The 18,200-nt window shown below is 33.7% G+C and overlaps 2 protein-coding genes across 2 annotated transcripts; both read right to left on the bottom strand.

Annotated features, from left to right (window-relative positions):
- Nucleotides 1-1,346: 1,346 nt before the first annotated feature.
- LOC111506010 (uncharacterized) lies at nt 1,347-5,793 on the bottom strand. The gene is made up of 4 exons (XM_023160924.2): nt 5,676-5,793; nt 3,826-3,966; nt 1,937-2,048; nt 1,347-1,766 (listed from the first exon to the last, which is right to left on the bottom strand). The coding sequence occupies exons 2-4, from the start codon at nt 3,937-3,939 to the stop codon at nt 1,666-1,668; spliced, it is 327 nt and encodes a 108-aa protein (XP_023016692.1). The 5' UTR covers nt 3,940-3,966; nt 5,676-5,793; the 3' UTR covers nt 1,347-1,665.
- Nucleotides 5,794-12,950: 7,157 nt separating this feature from the next.
- Nucleotides 12,951-17,890, bottom strand: UQCR-C1 (Ubiquinol-cytochrome c reductase core protein 1). The gene is made up of 8 exons (XM_023160925.2): nt 17,733-17,890; nt 17,501-17,597; nt 17,282-17,412; nt 16,765-17,074; nt 16,517-16,669; nt 14,762-15,045; nt 14,230-14,422; nt 12,951-13,355 (listed from the first exon to the last, which is right to left on the bottom strand). The coding sequence occupies exons 1-8, from the start codon at nt 17,796-17,798 to the stop codon at nt 13,153-13,155; spliced, it is 1,437 nt and encodes a 478-aa protein (XP_023016693.1). The 5' UTR covers nt 17,799-17,890; the 3' UTR covers nt 12,951-13,152.
- Nucleotides 17,891-18,200: the final 310 nt, after the last annotated feature.

The following is an 18,200-nucleotide window of genomic DNA, read 5'->3' on the forward strand; positions in this document are numbered from 1 at the left end:
TTATTAATATTTATAACAGCATTTGCCCAAACAATTTGATCATACTTATAAGATGATGTCAAAATCATACTTTTTGTTTTATTGACATTTAGTTTCAGTTTATTAATAAATAAATATGTTTCAATGCTATTTAAAGACCTATTCATTTCAACAATTGCCTGATCCAAATTTTCATGTATACAATAAACCAATGTATCATCTGCAAAAAGATTTATACAGTGTGATCCAGATATGTGATTAATATCATTTAGGTAAATAATAAAAAGCAATGGACCTAACACACTACCCTGGGGTATGCCACTCTCAATTATAAGTTCATCTGACAATTCTTTTCCAAATTTAGTTTTTTATCTTCTGTTGAATAAGTAACTTTGAATCCAATCGAAAACAATCCCTGATATCCCATAATATTTTAATTTTTCAAGTAGAATATTTCGATCAATTGTTTCAAATGCCCTTTTAAGGTCGAGAAATGTCGCAACAATGTACTGATTTCTATCAATTGTATTGAATGTCTGTATTGAATGTATTAGTCTGAATGTGACTGACTATATGTGAAAGTTTTCTTTCCTTATTCGAAGAATTGGGCAAATTTCGGATATGCAGTTGGTTACCTCGCTCACAGGCAGATGGGGCGACGACAAACCTGTTGTTTGTTGTATGCTTCAGCTTAGTTCGAGGAATGATACTCTGACGGAATTCGATTTTCAATTATCGAAAATAATCGACTTAATTTTAATGATATAGACTACCTTGCACTGACGAGTGGCCAAACAGCCCGAAACCGGTCTGCAAGTGTGTTCCAATAATTGAAAATCTATTGCAGCAGTTGTATCGCCAACAGCATATGCAGGAATAACTTCTGTGAAGAATCCTGCACTGACACCTGTCGAATATAATTCAACGCCCTTCGTGGTATTAGCCAGGGGAGTAGTTGTTTTCTGATAGGTGTCAGTCCATTAACCTATTGTGCAGGGAGTTGAGACTGGCCTGAACGAATTGTTCTTGAATAATTTGATTTATAGCCAGTCTTTAAGTATGCCCACTGACTATATGTGAAAAAATTCATTCAAAATTAAAACCAAGGAATATCTGTTTTTATTATACCTTGCCTTCCAATGACTTCAACACATCTCTTGTTATTTGTCCAATGTGTCTGTGTTAATTTTGGTGTAACCAATATTTGTACTTTATGAATGTATCTCACAGATTTACATAACAACCAGAAAATAAACAGAAATCATCAATTATAATACAAATAGTTCACTTTCCCACAACTGCTTTGAAAGAGTTACTTCAATTAAGAAAAATGCAGGACAAGTAAATGCATGAAAAATACAATCATCTGAAAATTTAGAAGTTTATTGAACCAGATTTCATGGATAGACAGTGATCAGATGATCTTACAAGACACGAAAACACAAATTCAGACTAATTTCAATATAAATATCTAGGATATTAATTACATAACTTACAAACTAATTTATTGTAGGACAGTCAACCCTATAAAACTTAAATAAACATAGGATGATTTCAAAGTGATGGCACGAAACATGTGGAATGATTATTCTAGAAATGAACATGACCTCGAAATAATATACAAAGTAAATAACAACCGAGACTCTAAGGTTGACGTGAATCCATTTGTCCTTAAACTAAACTAGTTTAATCATCTTCTTCCTCTCCTTCCTCATTTTCCTCACCCTCTTCTTCTTCGGAGTCTTTGGGTTCCTCATCCTTTTTCTTTGGTCTGCCACGTCCACGTCCTTTAAGAACAAGGATATTGTCAAGGATCAAATTATTCATGAGAACATTTATTACTTGTGAGCGTCAACAAAAAAGGTGGTATAATGGGCACCCTTTTTATAGCCCTATTCTCACAAAAAATGGGGTATGGGAAAATACCAAGCTGGGAGAATACGGAATGTATTATTACCTGCTGCTTTAGGTTTGGGTTTTGCTACTGCCTTCTTTTTTGTGGTGCCCTTTGGCCTGCCCCTGCCTCTTTTCACTGCAGATGCACCATCCTCTTCAACTTCTTTTGTTTCCTAAGAAAATAATACATTTTACAAAAATTTACAACAAAGTGAGGGTGTTCTAATTCAATACACGTAGGATAGTTGTTGTTTTTGATAGATCTTTCTTCCTATTTCTATATTATAATATTATTTTTGAATTAGAACAGCATGGAAAACGAAATAAATGTGTTTTACATTCATTTACACCTAATTGGTAACCTAAAAGGTGAAATTCAGTAGCCACTACGTTAAACATAGTGAAGTCCTGCTTTACTGCTATGTAGATCAATCTGTGATGATTGACCTACATTTTTTATTCATGAAATCTCTTCAACATTTGGAGAAGTAGATCTTTTTTTAATGACCACTATTTTTTTAGTTGAAATGTAGAAAACCATTTAAATAACGGTATGATACTATAGTACCATATATTCTAATAAACACGTAAACCATAGTTATACTGAAGTGGATTCGTAATGCAAACTATTAAAACTATATAGAATTTTTACCTGTATTAGATTATCTCAACTTTATGACAACCATTATTCTAGAGAACTGTATGTGTAGTTACCAAGAATGTCATTAGTGCTATAGTGTTTTCTATAACAAAAACCTGTATTTGCTTCAAGGACTCTAGATTGAAATTCGCTGGAAAAACAGTTTTTTGACATTGATTGAAAATTTGAGCAGAGTTGAGCTAGAGCTCATTGATTTTAAATAAAAAATCACATGAATCAAGGTCAACATGGTTTGATATTTACTAATTCCAAAATATATTTCACTAGTTCGGACTTCCATTGTCTACTATATAAAATGATTTGAAATCCCTGAAACAAGTAAAAAAGAATAATTAAAAAAGAATAGCTGAAAATAACAGTCATCACCTGAAGACGATTGTAGATACCAACAATCGAAACGTGGTCATCACCCGAAGACGATTGTAGATACCAACAATCGAAACGTCGTGAACTAACGTGACTTGGAATCTCTACACTTTTTTATTTTTATTATTTTCTTTTTTCATTCCTTTAATTTTTATTTATTCAATTATTATATTTTTACTAGTAGGTTATTGCACTATCATTTCATTTCAGGTTTATTGTTGCTTAATATAATTGTTATTTTCAGCTATTCTTTTTTAATTATTCTTTTTTACTTGTTTCAGGGATTTCAAATCATTTTATATAGTAGACAATGGAAGTCCGAACTAGTGAAATTCATCACGAAACATTGTCAATCACCTTCAAACAAACGTCCAAAATATATGCATTGATATTGTAGATGAACAGTTGATAATTTATTTATTACAGAAATTACATTGCAATGAATCAGTAAAAAATGTGTTGGAGAAACAGAAAAAAATATTATAAAGAAAAGTTCAAAAATCCCACATCCAAGTACCTAAACTTGGAATTCCATTAATGAAGTTAATGACTAAAGTACTGATTGTTATGAAGAATTTTTAGATTTGAATGCATAAACTGCTTTTTCTTCAGTTTATGTGACTAGTCTGATAAATATTGTACCAGTAATGTATATGTTATATGTGTATGATATTTTAATGATGGATAAATTCTATTCTATTCTATGTGATTATTTCATAAAAGTAGATTTTGATTCGTCAGAAGGTTTTCCTACTAATAAAATTTTTAATGAAATCAAAGGTTTTTCTGAAACCCAATAATTCTGAAGAGATAACAGAAAATATCTATCAAATGAATTCAAGGAAAACTCACAAATATAATATTAAAATTACGAACAACTCAGTTAAAAACTATTCTTCATATCAGAAGTAAAATATTCTTACCTTTTTCGCCCTTTTCTTAGATTCTACTGCTTTGTCATTCTTTTCGGCTGCTGCTTTTTCGGCATTTGATTTTCGGCCACGTTTCGCCGGAGGGGGAGAAGCGTCATCAGACATTTTGTGCTAAAGTTTTTATGGGAAATACTGGAAAAAGGTTGAATCATATAAACATTATCGCCTAATAAAATTATTACTTGATCATTACAATTTTTAGTCAGAAATTTCCACATCAAACCATATCGTAACTTACATACAGTGGAATGACTTAGATAAAATAGAAATAGTTCTTTTATGAAAATAAATCAAAAGATTGATATGGAGTATAAAAGTCACATATTAAAATAACTTAACATAGTGTGTAGGCTTTCCCGGCCAATGTCTGGCAAACTGTGCAATATTTCCGGGTTTATTAGCCGTGATCTGCAGGTTTTTATACCTGACGTTTCGTCTGGTACTGCGGCAGACATTATCAAAGGCGACGCTGCAACGGTCAAAGCTCTACTTTGAGTCGATGCGCAAATTGAAAAACGAAAATAAGTTGAATTATCAGTAGGAAAGAGCCCCACCACATTGAGCAGAGCAAGTAAGCAAAAATAAACAACAGATATCTTGATAAGTTGATTGGTCAAAATGATGCAAACAGAGTGACCAGCTCGCTCGCCGGACTTGACTACTTTGGACTTTTCTAAGGGGTCATTTGAAATCTATTACATGGATAAAGATATTCAATTATGTGTATACAGATTAGTTCAATGACTATAAATATTTCTATTTGGACTTCATTAATTTATTTAACGATCCTACCGAAATTTCCAGTTCAGTGAATGTTCACCTAAAATAATCCTTCATCTCCCTTGAAAACGATTTACGTTCGACCTCGAAATTGAAATTAATTGATGAAAAAAGAAAAGGACATCTACACGGCGCGTCAAGCAATAATGTCAACACCATAAACTACTTCATATGGCGTTGCTGTTATTTTGCTTACCACGCATCCCGTATTCAGTTATTTTTTATCATCCATATCATTTCACTTGATAATTCTACTGCTTAAAATGAATAAACAGCTCTTAATTAGGTGAAATCATACGAAAAAAATTTAAACTGGATGTATATGCAGTGAACAATCGAAAATTAGACTTAAGAAAAATCAATACCCTCTCTATATAAAGTTTGTTAAATGTAAGCGTTCCATTCATCCATGTTTCCCAAATTTTGTTCAAGAACCAGTCAAGCAAAGTTGGAAGATAAGCATAAAAAATGGAAAATGGGTTCCTGTCAGACCGTATCAATCTGTATAAAAATGCCATCGAAGTCTAAAATACAGATTGTAGAGTTATTTACTTGAAGTAAGGAACAATAAAGCTTCTCGTAACATTTATTCATCAATTTCTAACACGGCGTCATTCGAAAGGAACAAATGCCGCGCGCGCCATTCTCAAATGCTTAAAATAATACAATATTAAAATTCTCGCCAACACCCTAATATTTTCCGCTGTTTATACCACAAGTAACGCAGAAAACAATATCTCAAAGTGAAGATAAAAAAATTAGCTAAATATTGAGACAAAAATCGTCAAGAACCAACAAATACTTTCAGCGAAATTAATTTTCAAACATCGAAACCAAACCAACTTATTCGAGAAGCATGAAATCATGTCGGCCATGGCTGGCAAATAAATTCGATATGAATGTTGTTTAATTAATTGCGCCAAAAGTATATTACGGAGATGCAAAACAACACCACCTTAAATTCGAGTGAAAAAACTAATATCTGGTAATAATTCGACACAATCCCAATAAATTCCTCTGATTTTATATTAAATAAGGAAGTAGTAAATAAATCGACTTACCAAACAGACACACAAGACAGCTATGCCGATCGTTCCAAAGCGTTCCGATGAGGTCGCTTTCGCTACCCGCCAAAAATGCACAACCAATAGAATTCGTCCTCAAGGAAAATAAACAATTGGTCGTCCTTTTCTACTCGTAACCGATTTTCTTTTCAAATACTTATATTTATAATTTATTTAATTCGGAGGCGCATATTTTCTACAGCCTTCCAGTCAATTGAGACGACTTTCTAAGAGAATACCCGCGCTCTATTCGATCAAGGGATAGGGGAGGATTACAGGTATGGGAGCGAAAAAATCAATAAAATCAACAGCCGAGATTTGAGCTGATTAAAAAAATGATTTACAGAGAGGTAGATGTTGAAATCCAACGGAATAATGCCAATAACTGGTTTTGGTTTCCAACAATTAATGTTTTTATGAGATTATTCGTTTATATTTGTTTTTATCTGCAATACTTTATACCTGGTAAGGCAACACATTGGCGTGGCTGCATGGGGGTAGAAGGCTCCGTACCTATAATGAAAAAACTTGTGCATGCTTCAACGTTAAGTTGTGTACTGTTGATATTGAGAATTCTATCAGTTTATTTTTACCCCAATGAGGCCCCTTCAATAAAAAAATATGCATTATATAGTGAAAAGGTCTGTGCTAGTTTCTTGAGTGTAACACGAAAATATAGACAAAACGTACTAACAGGGTGGGTCCGAAGTTAATATTTCGGTGGTATGAAGGAGTGATTTGACGTTTCCTCAAAACTGGTTATATTATCTTTTGAATGCTTCACCATCTTCAAATAACACTAGCTACATATACTTTTTGCTTGGTACTTTTAATAAAATATGAAAAAAATTAAAATGGTACAATATGATGAATAGGTATAGGAGTTATAAGGCGAGAATGAAAAATGGAAAGGAAGAATCAGGAAAATAAGAAATGGAAGAAGACCAAGAGAGGTTGCTAAAATAACTAGAACAAGGAATGAAAAGAAGACATCGAAAAAAAAATGAAAAGAAGACATCGAAAAACAAAAGAAAAGAAGGAAGAAAGAAGATGAAATGGAAGAACATGAACGAAAAAAGAAGGAGTAAACTGGTGAGAAGGCGAGACGAGGAGAAATTGATGAATCAGTCAATCAAGGTGAATGGCCAAAAAAATCTATCAAAATTTAAGGCGAAACTAAAGTTAGGAATACATAATATGTAGACATAGTTGTGGAATTGGCCGCGGTGGTAGTGCGCGGAAGGCCGTGGGTTCGAATCCCGCCTCTCGAGAGAATTTATCTGGTTGAAGCTGGGATGATTCTGCAACCGTGTTAGGAATCACACGTTAAAAGGTGAGACCTCGTTAGTACCTAGCTCGCACAAGTTTTTCAACTTCTGAGATTCGTCGTTCGTATGGTGGCGACAGCTGATTAACTGAGAAACAGATTTCGATTTGATGTGGTGTTGACTTCAGTGGTTTACTGCAAGTCTCAGTTGCATAGAGGAAAACATTAAACACAATATTTGATTAAAGTAAATGATATAGAATATATTACTCAAATGCGGAATCAGGCATCCCAAACACCCCATGGAACGAAATGATTTTGGAAGAGCCCTAAAATCAATCAAATAAAAGGTTGGAAATCGTTTTTTACAATAAAAGTAATTATATAACTCCTAAATCGGTTATTTTCTCAGTAAAACTAATACTTAATTTTTTTGAAGGTGGTTGACAATGTTTCGTGGTGTACTTCATCAGTTCGGACTTCCATTGTTTAATATAATATAAATTGATTTGAAATCCCTGAAGAACGCGGACTGCGATGCCAAGAATTGCATTTACCGGATACCCTGCGAGTGCGGAGAATCATACATCGGTGAAACTAAGAGGTCATTGAAAGTTCGCATTGCTGAGCACAAGAAACACACACAGCGAGGAAAAAAACAAATCCGGAATAGCAGAGCATGTTTGGACTCATCAACATAATATCAAGTGAGCTCAAGCTGAAATCATCCACAAAGAGGAACACTGGTTTAGGAGAAAATTCAAAGAAGCCGCGTATATGTTGTCCAACAACGCATTTAGTCATTCTAGCGTAGAAATACGTAACAAATGGAAACCTCTAAACAAGCGAAAAACGACCAACTCTCGCCAAACGGTCATCTCCAGCTAAAACCAATGAAGCGAGAGAGGGGATAGGTGAAAGCACTCGAATGACCTATATTTTTGTTAATAATATTTTCAATTTTCAGCTTTTAATAATATTTCAATTTTTTTGGTTGTAGCTTGTATGTTATTTCTTTGTAATTTCAGTTTTTTGTTTAAAAAATTGTTATTTTCGGTTAATCTCTTGTAATTTTTTTCAGGGATTTCAAATCAATTTATATAATATTAGACAATGGAAGTCCAAACTGATGAAATACTTCATTTTTTTTGTTAAATCAGCCCTTCTTACCAATGGTATGAATGGAAACCAGATTACATGTAGAAGTTTTACCTTTAGTGGCGTACGTGATACATTTTTTATTAATAGTACGAAACAGTTTTCGGGTTTCTCCAAAATTACTTCTTATGTATTTTTTGAGGATGTCGAATTCGAATTGGTAAACAATTTATATTGACTCCTATTCAGTAAATGGGCATCAATTATCGTAAGGAGATTCGAAAAAAGTTTCAAAGGATGCAAATCGACTCCCATTTTCAGTTGAAATTTTCGCAGCTTGGGGCAGGTTTGGATATAGAGACTCGAGTATGTGTCTACAGAGCTTTTCCTAATGCTACGTTTTGATAACATCAATTTCAGTATCAGTAATAAATACAATTCATAATTGAAACTTGAATACTATTTTCACCTTAAATAAAATAAAATGTATTTATAACATCAGTAACATACCTATACATAAAAAACTACAGGATATACGAATATTCCCATACGTATATATCTGTGTGAAGCATTTATACAACATTGTTATACATAAAATAAACGAAATACAACTATAATATATTCCTTATAATGAAGACAACATCAAAATATGAGTGTTACCACAGTGTTACCAAAAGTAACATTTTCTGGTTTCCATTCACAGTTATACCTCCTACTGCCTTTCTGAAATCTTCGTTGGCCTCTGCTGATACTACATAATATGAAAATGTGCATACTTGTACTCATGGACGTCACATTTCTTTAATCGAATCAAACATGACTTACTTATTGCTCTCCTGAACAGGGCCGTCGCCATGTGCATTTCCTAACGGTCATAAGCTTTCAGGCAATCTTTGGATAGCTAAGTAAGAAAATGTTTCATTGTTTCGAAAGTTGGGAAAATTTAGATTCCCTCCCATCCTGTTTTTTCTTTTCGCTATGGCCCTGATCCTGAATAATGTAGGCGTCTTATAACGTTCTACAAGACTCTCCCGACCCTTCTACCGTTGTATTTGTCTCATGTAAACAAAAAAATTAGGTTTATGTTCAAATTTCGCGGGCTACATACATTCGATTAGAGATTTTTTTATTTTTTATGTTGGTACACTCGTCTCGAACACAGTTTCAGCTGTTTAGTTTGTTGGTGATAGGCATAAAAATTAGAAGTGTTTTAGCGCTTGACCGGAGATTTTCTGCTATAAAAAAATTGATAAAAGAATTTGCATCAAATTTTGCATAAAAAATAAAAATAAGTTCTTGAAACCATTTGAAGTGTTGATAGGGGAATGCAGTAATTGTACTCTTAGTAAGAAAAATGTTGTTGAGGATGCCATGTAATTTTTTCGGAAATGTTGGGCTGAAGGGGAGTGTGTTCCAAAATTGCAGAATTTTAACCAAAAAAAACTGTCGCCTGAACATCGCTCAGGAATTGTTGAATGACGTCAACGACGATCCAGATTTACTTAAAAGGGTCACAACTGATGACGAATCCTGTGTTGTGACATCGAAACCAAAGTTCAATCGTCCCAATGGAAGCGTCCAGTAGAGCCAAGACCAAAAGAAGCACGCCAAGTACGATCGAATGTCAAAGTTTTGCTCGTACAGTCAATAAGGAGTACTATCTCGAAGTTATGCGCCGCTTACGAGAAGCAATACGAAACAATTGTTTGGTATTGTGGAAAAAAGTAATGGCTTTTACATCACAATAATACACCTGCTCACTCGTCGTGGCTTGTTCGTAATTTTTTGGTCAAAAGCAACACCGTAATCATGCTTCAGTCATCGTATTCACCAGATTTGACCCCCTGTGACCTTTTCCTGCTCCCAAGATTGACGAGACGGCATTTTTGCGACGGTTGAGGAGATGAAAACCGAATCGCTGAGAGCTCAAGGACATACCAAAAGTGCATATCAGAACAGCTTCGAAAATTGGAAAAAACGCTGTGTATTATATATGGGGGGGATTACTTTGGAAGGGACAACGACAAAATAAAAATTGATGAATAAATAAATATTTCCACCTCATTTTTTGAACAGAGTATTATAAAACTCCAACATAGCACTAAGATTTATTTTTAATTATCTCTTGATGGTGCCAACTTGAAAAGCGAAACGGGCATGTGTTTTCTTTCTGCTCTTCAAAATGTTTTGGAATTTCTACAGTAATTTCGGAACTCTATATCCTTTGGTCAAAGTAGCTTATCTCAGAGATCTGACTTTGTCAGAATTTTCGATTTATTATAATCACTTATAATTGATATTGAAAGAGAGATGCAGTTACATCGAGTTACCACATTGTAATGTCTGCTATGAAAATGGGGCTTGTCTACAGAACTAGAGGTACTTCTTTTGAATGAACATCTGCCCGACTCTGCAGTTTTGTAAACTATTTTCTGCCCCTAAACATACCATAACGATTCACATACCTTGATGTGAATCGTTACTTTCGCACAGACACCGCTCTTAGAGCGCCTGAGGATTTTTCTGTAGTGCTTTGTGTTTTGTCTGCTTCTGAAATAGATCATTGTTGAATGAACACCCAGAGGAAGTTAATAGCTGTTATACTTATCATATCCTTAGAAGATATTTGACAATGGGCAAACATTGTACTGTATATTTCCAGCTCAAGGTTTATGAACTGAAACACAAGCATCAAGTGCAGCATGTGTGATCTTAGTCTACATAATTCAATTTTTCTGTAGCACAATTGTTTATTCTATTTCCATTTTGGTTCACATTAATTTGTTTATTTTAAACAGTTGGATTTTTATCTTTTATAAACTTGTTTCTTTATACTTCTATCGACTCACCTGAGAAATTTTGGGTTATAATTTTATATTAATATTGACTGGTTTTTGTAACCTCAATAAAACTGTGTATTTCATTCATTTCTTTTCTTGTCACACTTTTCCTCCAAGCAATATTGTTAATCACATCCAAACAAATGAAATACAACAATTTGTAACTTACCTTCTTGAAATGTTCAGTTCTTCATCTGGCCAAATGAACTTCATTCAAAAAATCTTCATCAGCAATTCAGAAAAGTGGGGAGAAAGATTAAAAAAAAACAGCATAAGTTAGCAGGTTTTTATAAAATATTCAGATGATTAGTTCTTTATGACCAGATCAAATTCAACCAAGATTGTCTTTTGATTGGGAATTCAAGAAATATATTTCTTAAAAATTAATCATGTTCGAAAGTCTGATTTAAGGGTATGGTTACACGACCATACAAATGTTCAAAGTAATATTATCAATGTCGGAAAGTACAGACCTTTGCTAATCACCGTTACATTCAACACGATTAATTCAACCCTAACTTTGTTGAAACAGCAACCTCAAAATTTATGGGCGTTGAGAAATTGCAAGTTCCATGTCTTCTAACATGTGATTCTCAGTTCGCTGGGAACTGTCATGAGCATATGTAATTTTCTGTGTACAGAAATAATATTAGGATTTTCAGTTACCATTCACATATGTGAGTGCTAAACATTTGTTCACACTATTCAGAAAGGCTTCATTTTTTCATTCCCATTCACAAGAGTAGATGTTAAAAAAAGTATCAGCAACATCTCTGATCTAGATGTCATATAAATAATGTAGTATAATTTTCAAGTGAACCAAATCCAAAATAAGATTTTCACTATTTGTAGTGTGTTTAAGTTTATAGCAAAAACTAATAAATTTCGATACTTACTCAGAAATCTTCCCAAGACATTCCAACCTCATGAACAGCATCTGGTTCACTTTGTGAATGTACAATGTTAGACGAAACAAACTGAATACTTCGGAATCTCAATTAATATGAATATACTTCAATTTGTTTTGTTCATACTTCCCTGTTTACAGCAATTTTTAAAACCATCTGCTGTCTCACAAAATCCATTCAGTAAACCATTTAAAAATATTCACAGGGGCATTGAAATCATCCGACTTTCTGTAGCTGTTTCGAGGGGGCTATTCTTTCAGTTTGTCTCTGAAAGGTACTTTCCATGATCTACACATCTTTCTATACAGTTATTTTTTTTAAATTGATTTACTCATTCCTTTCTTTGAAATATTCTTTATTTTTTGGTATAAAGATGGAGAATTAGGGGGCGTACAAGTATTACTTAAGCACTATAGGGGGGCGGAGGGTTTTTGCTTATTTTTGATGACATAGAGGGTAGATAGTAGTTGTTTACTTTTTTATACATATGGCAGCCCACACATTGTCTATGTTTGAAAAATGAATGTAACAATGTGTATGTAAGCATGAAAGGGGGGTAAGAGGTTTGAACGGTCCCTTAGAAAGGCAAAATCTTTCCCAAAAATGAATGTCTCGTAAAAATATAACGCTTTCAATTTTAAACTATATAATTTTATTTCAAGTTCATAAAAAATTTGACATATTTGAGATGTATTACATTGAACATATCTGGGGTATATTTGTGCCAAATATATAATTCGTACACTTGTCTCTGAATGTTATTCCACGTCTCATATATGCTGATTTGGAGGCAAGGAACCCTAAAAACCATTCTGAGGGCACATCAACCTAATGACTGTTTTTTAAGAGACTTCCTTTCAAATTTAATGTTTTTTTTAATATACTGAACGAAAATATATTGGCATCATCCCACTGTCAAGAAAAGTCCCACAGTTCAGGTGCAAGAAAAATATTTTCATTGAATCCAAATTTCCTGAACTGAAAACCCATAAGAAAACCTTCACCCTTTTAATTTCTATTGCTTGGGAAGGAGGAAAAGTGAAACTGACTCTCAGTTCGAAATTTTCCATACACTTCTATTTTCTAAATTTTCAACTGCACATATCAGGTGAACGTAGAAGAAAAAAAAATTTGGGAATATAAGAAAAACTCTGAAAAATATCAAAATCTCAACTGATTTCCATTTTATTTATAAAAGTAGGGCTCAACAAAAAATATTTACAGTCCTAACGCATACAACGATTTATTACACACACTTTTATTTGAATGTGAACAGTGAAAAGAATTGTATTGGTAATTAACGAACTAGTTCAAGTGAATAATTTATTTGAAGATTGTTAGTTTAAAAGTTACCTTATTCTTTAAACACGAAGCCAATACATTTGCGATCTGACCCTATTGTAATCAGGAAGTTGCTCTACAGGTCCAACAGCTGCGACCGCTGGGCATCTGTCGTACAAATACTTGTAGCAAACGTCTTTAAGGTTCTTGGCTGTGATACTGTTGATGCGGTGGGTCAATTCATGAGGAGGCAACCTCCTACCGTAGCACAACAGTTGACGACCTGTAAACAAAATAAAACGTGAAGACATTTCTAAATATTGTTACAAACCGTCCGTGAATCAATGGAATGCATCCGCCCATCAAAACCCGAGAGCATATGAGTCAGCAACAACAGGGTTGTCACCAACTGGTTCATTTAAAATTCACTAACTTCCAACTTTTCTCTGAGTAAGTTTTAGATATTTTTTGACTAACCGTACTTCTTTTGGGTAATAAGTTAGAAGAAACTAATTAAAACAAAACATTAAAAATATCATTACCAACGAAAATCACTTATTCCTAGTTTGTCATTTGTGTTGAGCCCCATAGACAGTGATTTCATTAGAAGATTCATATTCAACGGTATTTTAAATTTCTATATAATTTTTTTCTCAAATGAAATATTTATTATGTTCTCTATCATTTCTCTATTATTGTGATGGAATCAGCCAAATCCATCGCGTACTCGAATAACATGTTCGAGGAACACTTTATTGTGAGATTTTCACCAAACAGTTTTATGAAAACGCAACATGTGTTTCGCTATACAGCGGCTTCTTCGGGCCCAGAGGTATAACAATATTTGAGAAAAGACAAAGAATTGGATGAGATAATACTTTTATTGTATTTATTGTTAGGAATCACACGTTAAAAGGTAAGACCTCGTTAGTCCTTAGCTCGCACAAGTTTCTCACCTTTTGAGAGTTGTTCGTATAGGGTCGACAGCTGATTAACGGAAAAACAGATATTTTAAACAGTATTTACTTTCATTGCATTGTACCTAGTTTATTGTATACGTATGAAAATGTCTGTATAGGACGAAACGGCACTACAAGTGGTAAAAACCATGGGAAGCTTCGTTTCTCGAATTTCATGAAAATACTTTTTTCTCTTACCTATATCTTCACAGACAGCGGTAGAAGTATCCAGCTGCAGCAAGGTATTAGCTGTTAGGAGAGATTTAGCACGCTCTACTTCACCTTCCGTTACACTAGTACATAACCTCATGAATTCTTGTTGAATGTTAAATACCATGTCTTCAATTTTCAATGGGTCAGAAACGAAGTAGATACCCCATAAACCGGTATCCTGTAAAAAAGAAAACGTGTTTAATTTCAATACTAAACAACAGCATGTTGTTAACTGATAAAAAGTGAGGGTTTATGGAACAAAAAAAATAACTACAAATTTCTGCACTGACTCATCTTAGTTGACGCTTAGTATACCTACCCCTTTAGCGGAGGCACATCTTATCACCGCTTAACTACCATCCTGAGTTAAATAAAAAAACAATCTCTACATCAAAATTATCATTCTGATTACCTCTTTATTGATAGTATATTCATTATGTTAGGTTAAAATATGTATCAATGTGAAATTATTCTATACAGGGGGTCTTCTCATCTAAATAATTAAATAAACACTCACCTTGTAACAAGTATTAAAACTTTGGTATGAATGACAAAGGTCCCCTTCTCCGCTAGCCCTCGCAAGGGTAGTGGCGTTTTGTTTGGCAGAAGCTTGCGACCTGTCCCAAGCCCCCAAGAGAGTAGAGGCGACCATCAGAGTAAGCGTATCAGGATCCGTCCAGCCGGCACCTTCGACAGCTAGAGCAATGTGTGCCAGAGGAAGTGAATCATCGCGTACTCGAATCTCTGATCCAGTAAATCTGCACGGAGTAAGTTTAGGAATTTCTCCTGGATAGTTGTTATCTGTCGAAGAATCACATAATTTAATTCAAATATACTTTATTGTCTGAAGATTTGCATCTTATTGACAAAGTCCAAGTTCCAAAAATGTGTAAATGTAAATATAAAAAAAAGTTCTAAAAGTTCTACAAAGAATAAATTGCTAATATATAGTTGAAAGGATTCGCTAAAATACTCTTCCAAACTATAATAGGGTCTATCAACAAGTAGGTTCTTCACCGCCTTTTTGAAATTAATGTTGCTTAAATTTGCAGATCTAATTTCTAATGGTAAATGATTGAACAATTTACCACCATTATAGTATATGGAATCCTTGATTGAATTCGAAATATTTACAAATTTCTGATTGTGACAGATAACTTCAATTTACCCATTCATTCATTTAAAATTTACTTCACGTCAGGAGTGCCACAAGAAAGCCACCTAGACCCGTTCCTGTTCAATGATATTGAACATTCAAAATTTTCGCTGTTTGTAGGTGATCTTAAAATCTTTAGCCGTGTCATCAACATACAACTCTGTGATAATGTTCAAAGAGACCTCATCTCAATTGTAAAATGGTGTTCCAAAAATTACATGGAGCTGAATATAAATTAATGCAATGCTATGTCTTTTTATTGATCACTTGAACATAATGAATTTGGTTATAGCATAATGGCAAACTTTCCACGAGGACAAATATTGTTCGGGACCTCCGTGTTCTTTTTGACACTAAGGTTGATTTCCATCTCCACTAGGAGCAGGTTGTCAATAAGGCGACAAAAATGCTGGGCTTTGTGTACAGAATCACAAGAGAATTCACCAGTGTTAATTCCATAAGAACCCTTTGTTATTCTTTGGTTAGATTGATAATGGAGCATTGCTTATGTGTGTAGTCGCCAATACATGAGACCCATATAAACAAAATACAAATAACAGAACAAATTTATAGGATATCTAGCTCATAAACTGAAGATACCTTCAACTGAAAACACACAGAGAAGTTCGCACTATAACAGAAAAAGTAAAAACTGAGTACTCGTAGAGTTTATGCAGACATTGGATTTCTACATGAGATTTTTAACTCTTCTGTTTACTGTCCACACCTCTTTTTTTTAATTGGTCTACATGTTCCATCCAGAGTAACTTCAAATACTCAGATGTTTGCAATTGATTTCCATAGATGCAATTATGGAACACACCATTATCCAAAATTGTGTCGAATGCTAATGAAATTTAAGTCAATATTTCTGAAAGTAGCTCAAAATAAAGTTCGACATCGCTTCTAAAAAAACAACAATACATAGACGCATGTATATATGTGTATCACATTACACTCATTAATAGTCCTTGGTTTTGATCTTAGTTTTTAGGTGTGTTATCATTCTTGATCTCAATCGTGACCATTTATATACACCTTTGTAAAAATATGTTTGTATATTGAATGCTGCCAGTTAGATAAATAGAATAAATAGAAGATCAAATATATACTTACTTAACTGACTGAAGCAACTCTCAGAGAGTTTTACTAATTCTTCATGGCTGACTCCTCCTGCCCCAGCAACTACAATTCGGCTAGCTTTGTAGTGATTGTCTAAGTAATTTCTTAGATCAGTTGCATTAATCGACTGGATATTTGCAGTAGGACCTAAAAATATCCCTAAATTCAGTTTCTGCATCCTTTTGAGTGACAGTTAAATACATATTAACACAGATTGAGTAAGTAAACTGTAACAAACTTACCTAATATAGTGTTTGCCAAGGGGGTACCTTGATAAGCAATGGCATGAAGATGATCAAAAACTACTTCTTGTAGATTAGACTCTACTTCTTGCATTTCCCTCAAAATGACCCCCCTCTCCCTCTCAATTTCAGCTGAACCCAACTTGGCATTCTGCACAATATCAGCAAGAATTTCAATGGCGTTTGGTACGTCTTTTGACATACATTTGGAGTAATAGACAGTTTGTTCTCTACTCGTATAAGCATTCAGTTGAGCACCGAGGTCTTCTACTTCGATTTCAAGTTGACTCTGTGTTCGTTTACCAGTGCCCTAAGATGTCGAAAATAAAATATAGTTTTTGAGGTATACAAAAATATGAGATTCTCGAAAATTAAAGAAGAGTCCATAATTAACGTATTTTTGTCTCCTAACCATTCAGATTCATAATTTTTTTCAGAAAATTAATTACATAAGCCATAAGAAAAAAGTCACAAAATCTCGCGATTCCCAATAGAAAAGTTTGGCAAAATATTCTACCTTAAAGGCCATGTGCTCCATGAAATGGGCTACCCCATTATTTTTGGCATTTTCATAGCGACTTCCTGCATCTATCCAGATTCCAACTGTAGCAGTCTGTGAACCCCAATCTTCTGTGGCCACCCTGATGCCTAAAATTCAAAAAAATATTTTTGCATCATGACATAATCAGAAAGAATATGACAGATAGATAACCTCAAATAATACTTTGAAACTTACCATTTTTTAAAGTAGTAACTTTGGTCGGTGGAACATTGAGAACAATTTGTTTAGGCTCTGCTTGAGCTGTCGAAGCATTTCTGAGGTTTTTTAAGGGCTGTAAAATATTCAGTACTACAGATCTGAACTACGTTACGTAACGAATATAATGATTTTTTCCTTCCTTTCAAAGAATGTTATAAATGGAAAGAAAGTAGAAAGAAGTTAAATGAAAACAGTAACAACAATTTACCTTAATAACACTACCGTTTTTCGATAATTTTGCCAGAGACTGCGACAACTTCAAGATAGACGCCATTTTTGTAGGAACTCTGACAGATGACGAATCAATCAAAGCAAAAAATGGCAAATACAATAGAACCAGTACAAACTTCGTTCGTTTGTATTCACGGCTCTTTATGAAAATAAACCAATGTTAATTCTTGACAGGACATAAGTTAATTTTTTTCAACAATGTTTAATGTCTACATTGTTTTAAACTTTTCTATTTTGAAATCGATTATTTTTACCTCTATAATGGGATGTCTCAATTTCATTTTTATTGTAATTTTTAATGTAGTTTTTATTTTATTTTTATCGTTGTTTCAATAAAATTTCTTTTTTATTGCCTGACTACTATAAGAAAGTTACAATTACGAATATGAAAATCATTTATAACTTTCTGGAACCTGTCACGCCAAGTGACATACCTGTGCCATAC

Source organism: Leptinotarsa decemlineata, unplaced genomic scaffold (assembly GCF_025532065.1).
Source record: "Leptinotarsa decemlineata unplaced genomic scaffold, Ldec_3_MD MMD2_P_RNA_scaffold_1, whole genome shotgun sequence".
Classification (NCBI taxonomy): domain Eukaryota; kingdom Metazoa; phylum Arthropoda; class Insecta; order Coleoptera; family Chrysomelidae; genus Leptinotarsa; species Leptinotarsa decemlineata.

Excerpts from the sequence above, each read along its gene's own strand:
- LOC111506010 (XM_023160924.2), bottom strand. The coding sequence starts at position 3,939 with ATGTCTGATGACGCTTCTCCCCCTCCGGCGAAACGTGGCCGAAAATCA. Across the intron at positions 2,049-3,825 it reads CTAAGAAAAGGGCGAAAAAG|GAAACAAAAGAAGTTGAAGA; the intron begins GTAAGAATATTT and ends TTATTTTCTTAG. Across the intron at positions 1,767-1,936 it reads ACCCAAACCTAAAGCAGCAG|GACGTGGACGTGGCAGACCA; the intron begins GTAATAATACAT and ends TTGTTCTTAAAG.
- UQCR-C1 (XM_023160925.2), bottom strand. The coding sequence starts at position 17,798 with ATGGCGTCTATCTTGAAGTTGTCGCAGTCTCTGGCAAAATTATCGAAA. Across the intron at positions 17,075-17,281 it reads TGGAGCACATGGCCTTTAAG|GGCACTGGTAAACGAACACA; the intron begins GTAGAATATTTT and ends TCGACATCTTAG. Across the intron at positions 14,423-14,761 it reads GTTTTAATACTTGTTACAAG|GATACCGGTTTATGGGGTAT; the intron begins GTGAGTGTTTAT and ends TCTTTTTTACAG.